The sequence below is a fragment of the Aquila chrysaetos genome, chromosome 9 (assembly GCF_900496995.4).
Source record: "Aquila chrysaetos chrysaetos chromosome 9, bAquChr1.4, whole genome shotgun sequence".
NCBI classification, from domain to species: domain Eukaryota; kingdom Metazoa; phylum Chordata; class Aves; order Accipitriformes; family Accipitridae; genus Aquila; species Aquila chrysaetos.
In genome coordinates, this window is record NC_044012.1 from 38,305,443 (window position 1) to 38,321,350 (window position 15,908).

Sequence of the window (15,908 nt, forward strand, 5' to 3'; positions counted from 1 at the left end):
CACATACCCATGTTTTCCTCTCATATTTACACTAGAAGCATGAAAGCCCTAAAAATATGATATGACTGAACTAAAGTTACAGTCATTTAGTGCTGTGGAAAAGGCAGTAATTCTTTTGTGACAGATAAGTTTAAGATAAATTTAAGAAATTCACTTAATCCACTCAGCAGTTTGCAACTGAAAGATAAAGTGAAAACATTTAGAAGTGTGCTTAAGTGTCACATAGACTCCTAACTTTTACATTGTAATCATGGCTTGGCACTGGTATCAGTTCAAAAACCAACAAACTTCTGTGTTTCCATTTCCAGAGACTTAAAGCACAGTAATCTGCTACAGAAACGTAATAAAATTACTGTATGCTGTGTACAGGCAAAACCCAGGGTACGCTGGTAAGGGGAATATCATTTATTGCCAATACTACCAAGTAAACATGCAAAACCAAAAGGTGGCAGGCATTATGTTTTATCTTAGGAAGCACAATTTTTTTGGCCATCGCAGCTTGGCACAGGGATTTTACTCAGATAAGATGACAACATTTAAAAAATAACTTTTTTTTTGGAATAAAAATACATAGTTTAATTAGCTTTCTGTTTGGTACATTTAAATCACATTTAATATTAAATTAACCTGTATTAAAAATCTGTACAGAGTATGATGTAATGATATATAACCTTTACATATTAATTATAATACATGAAAACATTGAAGTCACATAGAATTCAAGGAAACACTGTAAGAAGAAAAGAATTCCAAACATACACATATACATACCCACCCAATGCACAGCAGGTTAAGTCTAACAAGCCATACCATTTCATATGACCAAAGTGAAATGAAATCTCTGTTATGGAACAGGATTGAGCTAGTCTGTCAATGTTTATAATGCTACAGTCTACACATAATTATCATAGTATTTTAGACTCTTTCCAGGAAAATTATTCCCAAAGCCAAGCTACAAGTGACAATACAGTATCACAATGCATGACTAAAAATGCTTTACTGACATGGGAATTCCCCAGATTTTTCATTTGGTATTTGGCAGTTACTCAGTACTTGGATTTTAAAAGCCCTAAAGTCTTAAAACTTGTCTCACAAAACAGTTACTTCAATTAAGGTACAAGACCTCAACCTGACAGTACTAAAAACCAGTTTCAACATTCTAGAAATTCAAGGACAGTTTCAAAAAGTTTCTTACAAAAAAAAAAAAACAAAAAAAACCCCAAACAAACAAAAAAAGAAAAACATTCAAGACAATTTTAAAAGAACATTTGAATGGTAATATAATAGTAATATAAATATGAACTTCTTAAAAACCTATTTTTGTTATTGGCCAACAACTAAACATCACAGGAGTATGTCTACTAATAAAAGCACGTTTGACAAATATAAGTCCGATTTGCAAATACTCCTAGTTGACACCTTTTGCCATTATGAGGATGGGATGTTTACAAAGCAGCAGCATTCAATATCTGTGTGCTAAGGTTAAAATCCTTTTGACCTCCCAAGAGGCATAAAACCAACAGTCCAGGCCAGTACCAGTATATTTAAGGTAAAGCAAGACGATACATCACAATTGCAGCACCATGAGCTTTGGAACAGCCAAAATAATTTCAGAGCATCTGATCCTCAGCTTCCAGCACAAGGAGCCAAAAAGCACCCTGTGTAACAAGGACAGAAGACAAACTGAAACAATCAGTAGTCAGAGTATAAAGAAAGAAACAAACAGATGTAGAAATCTTGGAACCCATGCATGACTATGCTGTCTGACAAACAACAATTGCAGTCATTGACCCACTGCTTCAAACTTTTGAGTAAATGAAGAAGAAATTGTAGCTTTGACACCCACTGAAAAAAGGTAAGTCATATTGTTGTTTGGCAAGGACTACCAACATTCACAGACTGTTGCCAAAGTCTTCACCTTACTCCTTTGCTTTTTTATATATACCATAAAGATAATCTTGTGAGATTACTTCACACATTAATACTAAAGACCAAATCTTTATGTAGGCACGAAAAAGCCATGGAATACTTTATATACTTTCAAACAGTCTTACAGGTTGTCTGAACAGACTTTACAAAACAATTTAGAGTTTGGCTGCTTCTCTGGTAGGAAGTAAGCTATCCCCACCCATCACTGCAGAATAGACACACATAGAGACCAATAAAAATAGTTCATAATTGACAAGCAGGGAATATTTGAAGACAATTGCAACAATTTGAGTCTCAAACTACAGTAGGATCTGGCTTGCCCTAAAGTAGCTTTAAAACAGACTTTGAACTAGTGTGAAGCTAATAGTCACAACTACAAACAGTCTTATATCCCCATCTTTATTCCAGATAAAAACTACACACTAATATAGGCTACAACCTTAACACTGTGAAAGAAAAATGCAAATTCTACACTAACATCAAAGCCAAGAATGGCACTGCTATGGCCAAAATTCCATCGTGAGCTCAAACAAGCCATCATAATTAAAAGTCAGTAACAGAGTACCAACTACAATTAGCCAATATCTCCATTTCTCTCAGAACACAAACAGCTGCTCCTTTTCCAGCCAAAGTTAAAAAGCCACAAGTTCAGAACAATCGAAGAGAAGCTTAAGGATGACAAAACTTAAATAAATCTCTTGAGGAGAAAAAAAAAAAAATTTTGATAGGAGGCAGACAATGTACAAGCAAAAAGAAAAACAATTGTCTTTGAAGATAAGAGTTTCTTACAATTTGTATTTTCACTAGAAGTTGTAACGTTTTCTTAGAACATTCTACAGATACTAACAGGTCACTAACTTGATTTGTAATTAATTTTTTAATTAATCCTCCTTACCATTAGGACAAGAGAGAAATAAGTGCATCCAGAAATTTGCTCCGGTCTTCTGTTTTCAGTTCAATTACTAAAATATGAAATATTTTATTACAGGATGCAAATAACTGAAGGATATACTAGATGTCACACTTGAAGAATAATAATTTTGACTATACTTATTTATATTCGTAATCAACTTTAAGAAGGAAAAAAAGAAACTATTTGGACAAAATACAAAACACATTGTTTATTTTGCTCTTAGATTTCAGCAAACTGATTTCTAGGTGCTCACTGCATGATATAGCAGCCATTTTTTAAATCTAGGAATGTTTCTGTGTATGTTCAACATGCATACATAAGTATGTATTGTTAAAAACTGCCCCTTTTGTAAGCATGTACAAAGATAGGCAAATCTCGTTTCATAAGTATCTCATTTTTCAAACAGACAATAAAAAAAATGCATCTCATAACATCAATACCATGCTTGGTTTGGCTGCTAAATATAAAAAGCCTCACAGATAACCTCACAGATTTTAAACTGAAGTGCAGAAAATCATTACTCCATGCAAAATGTAGATTGTATCAAAAAAGATATGCAGGCCTCTGCTTAGTAGTTTATCATTTCTGCACAAGACAGCACTTAGAAAAAAGGCTGACAAATAATGTAGCTTGTGTTTATACTAGACTCAGGAACAGCATATTACATACACACAGTTGATGTTTGCATACACAAATGAGTATATTGTCTACAGCCATGCTTTATGGAGGCTGCGTAAACACTGACCCCTAAAGGACTATTTGGTGAATGAAATAAGTGATAGGCAGCGTTACTCACTTGACATGTCAAAATGGTTGTGTAAAGTCCTAGAATTGGTACTGTCTGCAGCTTTCTCAAATGCTCTTCCAAAAAAGCTAGAAATGAACAGAAATACAAATGAGCATTACAGAAAAGGATATATCTACTAAGGTAGAAGTATGGAACTTTTTCCTTGCTGAGAGTTGAAAATGTCTTCCAGATGTTTTTCATGTGCCATGTACTCAACATACACATCGCTTACTCAAGTGCAAAAATCTTAACATTGCAAGCTTTAAGAAATGAAGTCATGGGTCATATAGTGAACTATTCCCCTCTTTTTAAGATAAAGAAATAGTTAAGAGGGAGGGAAAAACAAAACTTGCAAGGAAGCTGTGGAACATCTGTATCCTCTCTCAAAGTATCTCATGGATACCATATGCAAAAAGCGTGTTTTTAAGAAGGATACAATTCAAGTCAACATACTCAGTGTTAAATAGGTACAGGAAAGATATATTTGCTTCAGAGACAGGAAAAGTCTATAGATAACCTTTAATAAGGACTTTTAAACAATACGCTTACTTCTTTTTGTCAGAGCTTTCTGTCTCTGGAGGAATCCCCACCATGATCACAGTTCCCTGTTCAACATCCATTGGTGCAGCCATTATCAGTGGCAGCAGTTTACAACGCTTGTTTTTTGTCTGGAATTCAGAAAGCCTCTTTGTTAGACAAAACTTAAGAAACAATTCAGTTTCAGCTCTCCATGTGAGAGAGTACTGCAAATATTCATCTATGGATACAGCTATAACACAGTTCAACGGAATCCCCTTCTTTCTTACAGTAAAAGTCACTTTAAGGACCAACAGAAATTTCAATTCTTCTCCAATCTTGCATTCCATTTTAACACAGAAATGATGTAGACAGACAAGATACGACTTACAGTAAAGAAAAAAGCTCTTAAAAAAAAAAAAAGAACTGCAGGTATGGGTATCTAAAAACTTGGACTGGGCTTAATTTTTTGCAATAATCATTTTACATTGACAAATACAGTCTTCACTAGCAATTATTTTCCCGTCATATTATTTTACAGCACTAAGCTGTAACTTTAACAAATTTTGTAATTTAATTAAATTCAAAAATAATTATGAAGATTTTAACATTTTTAGACACTCAAGAAACAGAAGTTTGTTTCAAGTGTTCTGTTCTTAAGGCAAATGTTTTGCAGTGAGTTTTTAAAATGCTGTCCTGCTCCTAGTGGCAGATGAGTTATTCCCCATGTTTAACTTTCAAAACGAGGACAGACAGATGCAATCTGACAAGGATGGACCACGATAAGTTTCATTTACAAATTAAGAAGTGTTCACTGTGAGGACAGTTCTCAATCTTAAAAACCTCATTTTTATCTGAATTGTGTAACTAATAGCTCAAAAGATAAATGCAATTTAATTTGAGTTACATTAGTTGTAAAGATCAGAGGATTTTATTTAAACAGGCACAAAAATCTTTAAATAACAACTACAAGTCCTGCAATATTGCTTTTTTTTGGTGTCAGGTTAACTTTTCAAAGTACATATTTAGTGATATGCTCCCTCAAAACTTATAAAACTACACAAAGATTTTAGATTGTAAGTATCTTATTAATGAAAGCCCTTTCTAATGCTACAAAGTCTCCCAGGCAGATCTCTTCCCCAGAGCAGCATTCACAGATGTGCTATTATCCAACCAATTAGCAGAAAAACATTATTAAGATTTTCATATAACGTTTTTAATAATCAACTGCAAGTATCCAACAGAACAATAACTACTACGCAGGCCAGAAGTTAGTTAGTCAAAAGCTTTTGATTTACTTACAGAGCAAACAAAAGATTTGAGTAAGTATTTACTAAGCAGGCACAGAGACACTGGTTTGGAAAACAGTTTCACATCTGGCGTGCCCTAGGAAAAAAATAATTATTTCAATTACAATCCAAGATTATTCTTCTGTTGACTTAATTTTAGTATCTACTGACGAGTCTAAAAGTTTTGTGTGGCTCAAAGAACACTAACAAGAACCTTTACGATACAGGAGTTTAAGCTCACCCACTTCACTTTGAAATTAAGCCTTCCCCCCTTTAAAAGGACTGATTCTTCCTTTGGGAAGTTCAGAGTAGATGTCAATTTTGTCACATCAGAGGACAGCTCAGTATAGATAAATAGGTTCTTTCTGACAGAGTCATTTTTATTGAGTCAAGCAGTTAGGAAACCAGTGTTATTAAATTATGATATAGCCAAAGATGACAGTCAAATGAGACAGCCAAAAACTAGAATTCTGACCTCCATGAGAGAGCAATAGAGAAAAGGCCCCTGAGAAATTACAAGGTTGGTGCAAATACAGCTGGCTACTGTCTGCTGAATGGCACGTAACTGCTTTTTGGCTAGGTCCAGTCCTTGGTGCAGTTTGTCCAGGTTACCCCTGCAACAGAAAGAACAAAAATAGACACTTTCATTAAAAAAATAAAGCTTTTCACACAAAAGCAAGATCTAAACACTATTCACAGGGATATTTTGATTTTTCTTCAATGGCTTATGCAGCATTAATGCATCTTTTAGATATGTAACCCATGTTCCCCAAATAAACTTGTAACAGAAGGAAGAGACATATTTTCAGTACCTGGAGAGACTGTCCAAAGCTTTAATGAAATTTGTTGTTTCAGGCCCCTCTTTCTCTATATTCTCCATGAGAGAAGCTGTTGCATAAACTATGTCACTTGCTGAGAACTTGTTCTTAAAGCCAAAGTGAATGCTGAAGGTCTGAACTCTTAAATCTTTCATTCTGCAAAATGAAATAAAACCAGTAAAGGTTATTAACATTATCAACATTATTATCAACATTGACCAGCAATCTCCTCAGTATGTTAATGTTAAGAACATGAAGACAAATTATACCCTAACATTTGCAACAAGCCTAGTATTACTTTGTCAATTTAAAATGCATATTTTTTAAAACAAGACGTTACGTCCTCTTCATACAGAAATATTTGAACTTAACTGAAAAGTATTTTCAGATAAAGTATTTGTATTTGAAACAATTTACCCAAATTTGTTTGCAGATTCTTCAATCATTTCCCTAAGATTTTCTTTCAAAGACATGTCCATGGAATTAAACTTCTGTTTCACTTGCTTCAAAGGCAAACTAAAAGCAGAAGGAAAAAAATACATTGACAGGTTTTCCAGAAGAAACAAATATTTTGCCTTCCTTTCATAAGACTTTCTTAATATTAGATAATTCAGCAAGTTAAGTCTGACTAAGCTTGTTTGCATTCTTTTTTCTTTAGTCATTGAAGAGTGAATGTGAGAAAGTGTAGGTTACTTACTAATCTACTTTTCCATAAAGGCATACAGCTGAATTATTCCTCATAGACCAAGACACAAGTTGTGTAACTCAACTGAAAGAGACACTGCAACCTACTCAGAGCCACACACTTATATTTAAAAACAAACAAGTTAAGTACTCACAAGCTATCTTCTCAACATTTTAGAATCATAGAATGGTTTGGGTTGGAAGGGGCCTTAAAGATAGGTCATAGTTCCAAGCCCCCTGCCATGGACAGGGACACCTTCCACTAGACCAGGTTGCTCAAAGCCCCATCCAACCTGGCCTTGAACACTTCCAGGGATGGGGCATCTACAACCTCTCTGGGCAACCTGTGCCAGTGCCTCACCACCCTTACAGTAAAGAACTTCTTCCTAATATCTAATCTAAATCTAGCCTCTTTCAGTTTAAAACTGTTACCCCTCATCCTATCACTACAGTCCCTTTTAAAGGGTCCCTCCCCATCTTTCCTGCAGGCCCCCTTTAGGTACTGGAAGGCTGCTATAAGGTCTCCCTGGAGCCTTCTCTTCTCCAGGCTCAACAACCCCAACTCTCTCAGCCTGTCCTCCTAGGGGAGATGCTCCAGCCCCCTCATCGTCTTCGTGGCCCTCCTCTGGACTCACTCCAACAGGTCCATGTCTTATTTTGGGGGCCCCAGTGCTGAACACAGTACTCCAGATAGGGTGCCACTAGAGCAGAGTAGAGGGGGGAGAATCACCTCCCTCGACCTGCTAGCCACACTTCTTTTGATGCAGCCCAGGATGCGACTGGCTTATCAGCCACATTGCTGGCTGATACTTAGTTTTTCATCCACTAATACCCCCAAGTCCTTCTCCTCACTTTCCCATAATTCATTGAAAAAAGACCCAGATTTTTATAACTCACCCCATGTCAGCCAAAAACTCCTGGAGCCTCTTCTGCCCTTGTACGGACCAAAGCTTAAGGCTAGCAGAGGTATATGAAGTGTTACAGAGACTTTCATACAGAGACCAGTGCTGATAAAGTGCCAGGCGCAGACTAAACATGAATTATGGAAAATAATTACAAACACATGTACCATTTGAAGTTACAAACAGTAACAAAACTCCACAACTAGTAGGTAAGTCTTCAGTTGCCCTTATATATTGCATCTCCGTACTACATAAGATAGGTAGAAGCTGCAGGTGCACATAACACAAGACAAGCAACATTGACTTGTAACTAATTCTGAAAAGTTAAGCTGAACTGAAGCTACATGAGCTGTTGAAAGAGGGATTCATGTTCAACAAAACATTCAAATTTCCATTTCTTTTAATTCTGTTCTCAGCAGCAGAGATGGTGCTGTGATTTTTTTTCCCTAGATAAAAACTCAACTGGGGTTCACCAAGTGGGTAGGGTTCATTTTCCCCAGATCTTATGCAAGGATACTCATATTCAAATGCTATGCGCATGCAATCAATTGACAGAGAATTTTCTTCATCCTCATTGCGGTGGTTATGGCGAGACACATGACGCTGTAGGATTCCAATATCAGTCACATACTTCATTCTTGAACAAAAACAAATTTGTCACTTCACTTTCTTTCTGTGTATTTTTGTTCTTGATTACGAGAACACAAAAATTTTTCTTAAAGTTTACACACTGGCCAGTCAGCAGCGTGAAAATTGTAGATACATCTTTAAAAAAACTTGTCAAATAATGTTCTTTCAATATTCAGCCATACACCCAGGCAATTAAAGCTAAAATACAACCAATACAGAGACAGATAGACTGACCAATGAAATTAGGTACTTATTACATTTATCTCCTTAAAAACGTCAGTGTATTAGTAACAATAGAACACCAGAATTAAAGTCTACACATGTACTACTAGAATTCTGAGGGTATCTAGTGGGAAATAAGAAACAAAGAAAAAAAAAAAAAGGAGAAAATCTGAAACTCGTTAATGGAAACTGCAAAGGAAGCTGGAGGATACAGAACATACAAAATCTTTTTCTTTTAATAAAACTGTATCAAGCTCATATTTACATAAACTACTATTAAACACCATTTCTTCCTGGATCAGAAGTTATTTGTTTTATAAGTTTGTGAAAAATAAAGGTAGTTTAAATATTCTAAATAGTAGAAAAGGAAAATACATTTTTTTTCTGATATGTATTCCCATTTTTGGAAGACATCGGATCACATTTAGTCATTAAGATATTTAATGTCACTGTTTATTAATTATCTTGTGTTATATTAATTCCCATATGTTTCCTGATCTCTATTAATTGCTATTAGTTACTCCTGAAAAAAACTTAAAAGATAAATTAAAAAAAAAAAAAAAAAAAAAAAAAGGTAAATTTAAAAGTCTTTCTTACTGAGTGATTTTATCTTGGACCCATTGATCTGTTAGGCCAACAATAGCCCACCTAAAATTGGGGGGAGAAAAAGAAAAGAAAAAAAAAGTTAAAACAAAAAATATTCCAGTACAGTATATTATATTTAACCCTCTTAAGTATGTAACAGAGCAAGTCAGACACACAAACCAGTCAGACACACTGTTTACCAACTGTACATAGAAGTTAATAACAAAGCTCTATATTATTATTCTCTCTTTAGCAGGGATACACATATAGTACCATCCTCCCTTTTTCTATGCAAAATCTATTGGCTGCTTGTAATTAATTTACACAGATGTGTCCTCCAATTCAAGACATACATCCATTCATGAAATAAACCGGAACCTCATACTGAAATCAAACAGCTTTGGGAAATCTTGCCTCTCTTTACTATGGGTTTAAGCTTCTAGCCTCTATGAAAAATGATAATGGAAACATACCACAACATGTCATTCAAGTCTTTAGACATTATCCATGCCAGATCAAACATCACCATCGCAGACTTTATGAGGGAAAAGCAAAAAGAGAGGATAAATGAACACAAAACTCTCACTTCATTAAACAAATAGAACAGTTACATTTGCCAAGTACTAGCATGTTACTAAAGCTCTAGAAATCACAGCTGAGTCTGACAGTCTGCCAGTGTCTTATTTTCCAAGACACTAAGTAGAAAGAAAAATATTTTATACAGCTCTGCAAACCTGCGTTATATATAAAGCAGCACTTAAAATATAAATAGAATAAGACGAGGCCAAATAACAGAAGGAACAGTTTGATGTCCTAAGTGTTATGTTTGAAAGCTTTGAAAGGCAAACATGCTCCCTACATGCTAAAGTTTTTTCTGTGAGAGTATTTTTTGCATAGATAGATACTTTTGTCAAGAGCTAAAAAAATTACACTATCATATTTTTTTTTTATACCAGCATTAAAGATATCAAACAACAAAAGTGTTAATAGTTCTGGTTTATCATTTTCCCCCAATGTTAAACTTACATTAGCCTGTGACTCAGTTGGCTGTTGTCTGCCAGTCTACCAGTATTGTTTCTATGATGTATCCAATTCATCAGCAGTAAAATTGGATGTACACAACCAGAAAACATTAAACTACTAAGTCAAACTACTTGTACATATATGATGTACCTTATATATAACAATAACACACAAAAATAACAAGCTATAATAATATTATTATAATGTATAGTATTGTTAGATAATTATAACATTGTATTAGATGATTATAACATTGGGTATTGTCCAATTACCTTTACATTGGCACCTTGTGTTTTTATGGCAAAGAAGTTTGTACTTACTGAGGTCCCATGGTATTCATATTGCTCATAATCAAAAAGAATTTCTCGTCTAAAGGGAAAAAAACCCCACATTTGACTAAGTGGTGAACTAGTCATTGGATCCAATTAAAAATATAAGCCAGGAATTGTGAAATAATATTTAAATTTCATTTTAGCAATTAAAAAAAATTAAACTTGGGCTAGAAATTGTTTTTCTGCAGGACAGTTAGGTTTTAGTAGCAATGTGGAAACCACACTGAAACGTACTCATAAAATAAAAAGGAAAAATTTATTAAATCATTAGTCCTCAAATCACTTTTTCTTATCTGATTTGTTCCTGCTCATTCCTATTGACAACAGTGGGATTGTAAAGGAAAAAAACCAGAAGCATAAATTTCACCGTAAGATAGACAAGTATACTACAGCTATTTAAAAGTGAAGCAATGCACCTATTACTACTCTAATTTATAAATTACTGTTCACAACTATCGTCCATTTAAACATTTTATTTTTATATAGTAAATCTCTCTCCACTTTCTAAATAGTTAGCACTAAAGCATCTTGCAAATCAAGCAGCATAGTATCATGTTTTTGTATTCTCAACAAGATTTTAATTAAAGAATAAGAGAAAGAAAGAGATACATGCAACATAAAAAAGTTACACACACCTGCGTGCCTCCCATTCTCGTCTTTGTCGCCTTTTCATTGTTCTCTCTATTACATCCTGTAAATTAATTTGGATGTTAAAAAGTTAGAAAAAATACTCTAGTAGATTAGCACCTACCCAGATACTTTAATGACTAAGTTTTCATTAAAAAGACTTAAAGTCTTCATTAAAAAGAATTATTCCTATTAACAACATCTAATGATAAAAGTATTAGTATCAAATATTTTTCCAAGGAACACACTTTTATAAAGTTATGGCATCTTTCTCTGCCAGCGTTTATTTAGCTTGTCTTCGCAAATAAGAGCCCCAGTACACAGTATTTTCTAGCAACTAGCAACATTGCATCCTACCATTTTATAACATAAAGATGACACTGGTGAAAAATAAAGACGGGATAATTAGTGAAGCTCAGAAAAAGAGGCACTCTGTATATTTAAACTCCATAAATAGCACCATCAGCTTGAAAACTCAAAGAAATAAAAATGAACTCTGTGAAATATTCAACAGATTAGAGAATAACTTTTGTGTATACTAGTTATAGATTTTTCCTTTGAATTTCTGGCATCTGCTTTTGCTGAGTTAGTGCCCTTCATAGCTTAGGAGGAAAAAATGTACAGTGTTAATAGAAAAATAATATGAAATATATATTAAATCTGAGAATGTCTTTACATTTAATTGTCTCTTAATATTGCTAGCCTCATGCCTTTGCTTCCTTGTATGGTATAAATAGAAAATATGCTACAAATAACATCTGGCAAATTTAATATTTTGTGTCTACCATAATACACTTTTGTTAGTTTACTGCTACAAAGACAGATAAAATTTATTGCTAAATTATCTGTGACCTTCTATCTTCTCAAACAATTATTAAAAAAAACCCCTTTGTATCTAAATAAGTTGTTTTGCTAGACTGAGAGCACATAATTAGAGACAGATCTCTTCAGTTCACTGATTAGACAAAGACAGCATTATGCCAAACCAAGTTCAAAACATTTTTTTATGTGGAGAAAATATTTCTGTGCAGTTCAGATAAATAAACATTTTGCCTATGTGAAACTCTGCTGGTTGTAGATTATTTTTAAATCCTACACTTGAATTTGTGATCTAATGGAACATAATTTTTAAACTCAAATGTCATTGTTATGATGATGTAAACTACATGTAATAACTGTTTTGTTTTCCTTGTTTTCACAATAAAGTAGCAGAAACACACCTCCTCAAAACGTCTACGTTTCTCTGAAGGTTCTGATGCATCACTTTCATTCTCTGAGTCCTCCTCTTCATCCTCTTCATCTCTGAAGATGTCATCATAAGCAGGAACATCGAGATCATCATCTTGTTTAACTAACAGCTTAATCTAGCAAGAAAAAAAAAAAAGTATTTCAAATAAAGTATCTTATTTACTGATTAAAAAACATTTCAAATGACAAATGAGAATACTTCAGATAATAAAAGAAAGTAAAAATTCATTTTGTCTGTGATCAATTCCTGGCATAACAAAAATAATGCTTTTTAATACAAAGACCATACTTGTTTATGCAAAATAAGAGTAAAAAACAGTATTCCTTGATTACAGCATTAGCAAGCATAAAAATGATAATTCTTTCAGTAAAGTCATTTGTCAAATAATTTGTGCTTAATACTCAAATTCTAAGTGTTGCTAGATACCGAGACATTACACACATTACATTCTGGAGGATGTTTATCCTCTGATTTGTAGCAGTTTTATTTATAGCAACAGGATTAACAGGTGCTTACCACTGACAACTATCACACTAACGGTATATATTTTATTACTGAAAACGGATTTTTTTTTCTGATCATGTACATTATTACTGCAAATATGCGTTAATACTGCTTCCTGACCTACTAGCTACCACTGTAAGCAGTTTTGCAAAATGCAGAAAAGCACTACACCATCTACCACCACATCACGTGAAGATTTTTTATTACGAACAAAAAGTATTTACCTGTGTGTCATTGTAAACATTCACTACATTGATAGGTCTGTGGCTGTCACACACAAAAAAAAGAGTGTCTTCTTCAGGCTGCAAGATCTCCAGAAGGTCAACATTGGCACCACAATTAATAAGAACAAAATATTTGAACTGCAAACAAAAGAAAACAAACAACAACAAATGCTTTTTACTTCAATTAGCAGCAAACACAGAAGACTGAAAACACCTTTACAAACCTCCAAAGCACTCATCATTGCCAAAACTCGTATTTACTTTCTGATATTTGATATTCGATGGAGGAAAAAAATTTGTAAGGCAAAACACCAAATTCAGGGATGCTAGACATCCAATACTACCTTTTATATCTCAAAATGTGTGCAAACTTAATTTGAATCTATCAAAATTATAGCACGTTCGTTTGAGCTGATGTAAAAAGCTTGACAAGTTTGTTACTGGTATGTTAAAATTTAACCACTGTTTTGAGGTAAACAATAATAATAATTAGTCTGAGAGCTAACACTTCAAGTTGAGGAAAGGGAAGAAGTGCATGCCTATATAAGATCAGCTGCAACTTAAAATATTTCCAGTATTTCTTCACCTGATCTTTATGCTCGAGAAAGGCAGTTTCAAGTTCTTGCCATCCAGATACTGGGACAAGTGTATATTGCACATGATCACATTGAAACAAAGCCTGAAATGAAGCAAACAGCTGTTAGCAAAGGCGAGGGGAAACAACCTCTTCTCCAGTGCTATACCACATTATAATTCTATTTCATACAAATCTTTATCTTGAAGACATCCCAAATGACAAATCTACAGGAACTTTGGGAGTACGACTTACCAGTTTTCAGTGTCATAACTCATGTAAAACATAAGTTACAAAAGCAGATTAAACTTTCACCCTTTCCCCAGTTCAAATCTATTAAAAGGATCCCAGGACATTCTTTTATTTCACTGTTAGCCTACAGTGATAATGAACAAACACTTACTTGGAGTATTTTACAAGCACATAATGCGTCAACATCTGAAGCAACAAGAAGAAGAACACGCTGCAAAAATAATGGAATAACAGTATTAAATATATTAACATAGGTGCCAAATCTAATGTGCTGGTACATGAAATGCATAGATCATTGTGAGACCAGAAAGTGAGAAATTTAAGTAGAGATCATCATAATCATAAACCAGGATTGCTTCTGAATGGACACTGCAACCAAAATTAGCCTATTTGGATCCTTGTAAACGTGAACAATAACTCCACATACCCAAAATACATCAGCTGCTTTGAGGAAACGTAATTATTCAGACTCTTATGAACAGCACATAGTTTTCAAGGTTCAACGGTAGTCAGCTCTACAACTATTTTCATCATGTCTAGAAAGGCCTAAGTTTTCATATAGGATCTGGAACAGTTTTGACTGAAGAAAATCTGTAGCAAAAATAGGAGAGCAAGGCAAGTCTTGAAAAAAATTTGATTTAGGCAAAACAATTTATCTGGTGGGGGTTTGAGGTTTTTTTTTTTTTTTTTTTTTTTTTAGATTTAGCTCATAGTTGGAGAAGTTGAGGGAAATGCTTTCGTTTGCACAATCCATAATATAGTTTCACAGGTAGAAATACTAAAAGACTGTCCAACAAAAGCTTTACCACTGCAGTGTACACATCCAGTCTGAACAAAGTTAAGCAAACTGTGGGTTAAAAATGAAAGTAGACAACCAGACCTGCTACAAGAAAGACTGCAAGAGAAACCTCAAAGAAGACGGAATACAAGATTTAGCGCCTGGGCAAACAACGTCAAAACGGTTAAAAAGCTAAAAAGAAAAAAAAAAAAAGATCTAGAGATGTCTTTGTTTAACAACAAAAGATCCACAAGAACACGCAAAGCACTCGCGAGAAAGGAGGCGAACTGTAAGTAAAACCTCCGGCGAGACCTCGTCGCGCTGGCAGCAGCTTTAGCTCGGGTTTCCAAAGCCGTAGACAGGCTCGGGAAAGATATTTTTACGCTCCGGGCTGACTGGCTGGCCCGCCGCCCTCAGCGCGGCCCGGGGCGTTACGTCCGCCTGGCAGCGGCGCTCCCCGCCGCCGACCCCCAGGGACGCGGGCACCCCCGCTTCCCACACCCCCCACGGCCCCAAGAGGACCGGAGCACCTCAGCCGCCGCAGACTGAGCCGCGGACGCCCCGGCACCGGCCCCGCTCTGTGAGGCGGCGGGAACTGCCGCAGCCCCGCGGGGAGCGGCCCGAGGGGAAACAGCTCCGCCCGCCGCCGGGATACCTGAGGTGACACCAACCCCTCCCCGGTCGCGGCCCGCCGCTCGTACCTGGCTGACAATCACGTCGTAAAATTCCCGGCGGCAGTCGGAGATGAACATGGCGGCAGCGCGAGAGCGGCGGCGAAACGGCGGTAGCCACGGGCCACCCCCACTCAAACTAGGCGCCAAATTAGCGCCGCTTCTTATTGGTCTTCTCGTCACGGCGCGCTGGCCAGTGGAAAAGCGGCCGTCCCTCTTTCTCAGAGCGGACTGGACGAGCCGCCCAAGCCATTCCGGGTCTTCGCCAATGGGATTGGTAAAAGGCAGTCGCGACACGTACAGCTGGCCAATCACAGAAGTTTCTCAAGGCGGAAGCACCGTGCCGCCTTTTGTTGCCATGTCTGCCATCTTTGCCGCGGGCGAATTGTTCGCTTTGCC

The 15,908-nt window shown here is 35.8% G+C and overlaps 1 protein-coding gene across 1 annotated transcript; it reads right to left on the minus strand.

Annotated features, from left to right (window-relative positions):
• Positions 1 to 595: 595 nt before the first annotated feature.
• Positions 596 to 15,871, minus strand: CDC45 (cell division cycle 45). Its single transcript, XM_030024109.2, has 19 exons — positions 15,540 to 15,871; positions 14,212 to 14,271; positions 13,821 to 13,913; positions 13,235 to 13,372; positions 12,478 to 12,621; positions 11,266 to 11,321; positions 10,619 to 10,667; positions 9,749 to 9,810; positions 9,288 to 9,338; positions 8,356 to 8,475; positions 7,834 to 7,965; positions 6,670 to 6,768; positions 6,247 to 6,408; positions 5,910 to 6,048; positions 5,448 to 5,531; positions 4,179 to 4,297; positions 3,639 to 3,715; positions 2,825 to 2,891; positions 596 to 1,658 (listed from the first exon to the last, which is right to left on the minus strand). The coding sequence occupies exons 1-18, from the start codon at positions 15,588 to 15,590 to the stop codon at positions 2,827 to 2,829; spliced, it is 1,701 nt and encodes a 566-aa protein (XP_029879969.1). The 5' UTR covers positions 15,591 to 15,871; the 3' UTR covers positions 596 to 1,658; positions 2,825 to 2,826.
• Positions 15,872 to 15,908: the final 37 nt, after the last annotated feature.

Bases quoted from the DNA above. Each gene is read 5' to 3' on its own strand.
- CDC45 (XM_030024109.2), bottom strand. From the start codon at position 15,590: ATGTTCATCTCCGACTGCCGCCGGGAATTTTACGACGTGATTGTCAGC. The intron at 10,668-11,265 runs GTGTGTGTAACT...TTTTCCCTTTAG, and splicing joins CGAGAATGGGAGGCACGCAG to ACGAGAAATTCTTTTTGATT. The intron at 6,409-6,669 runs GTAAATTGTTTC...TTCATTTTGCAG, and splicing joins GAATCTGCAAACAAATTTGG to AATGAAAGATTTAAGAGTTC.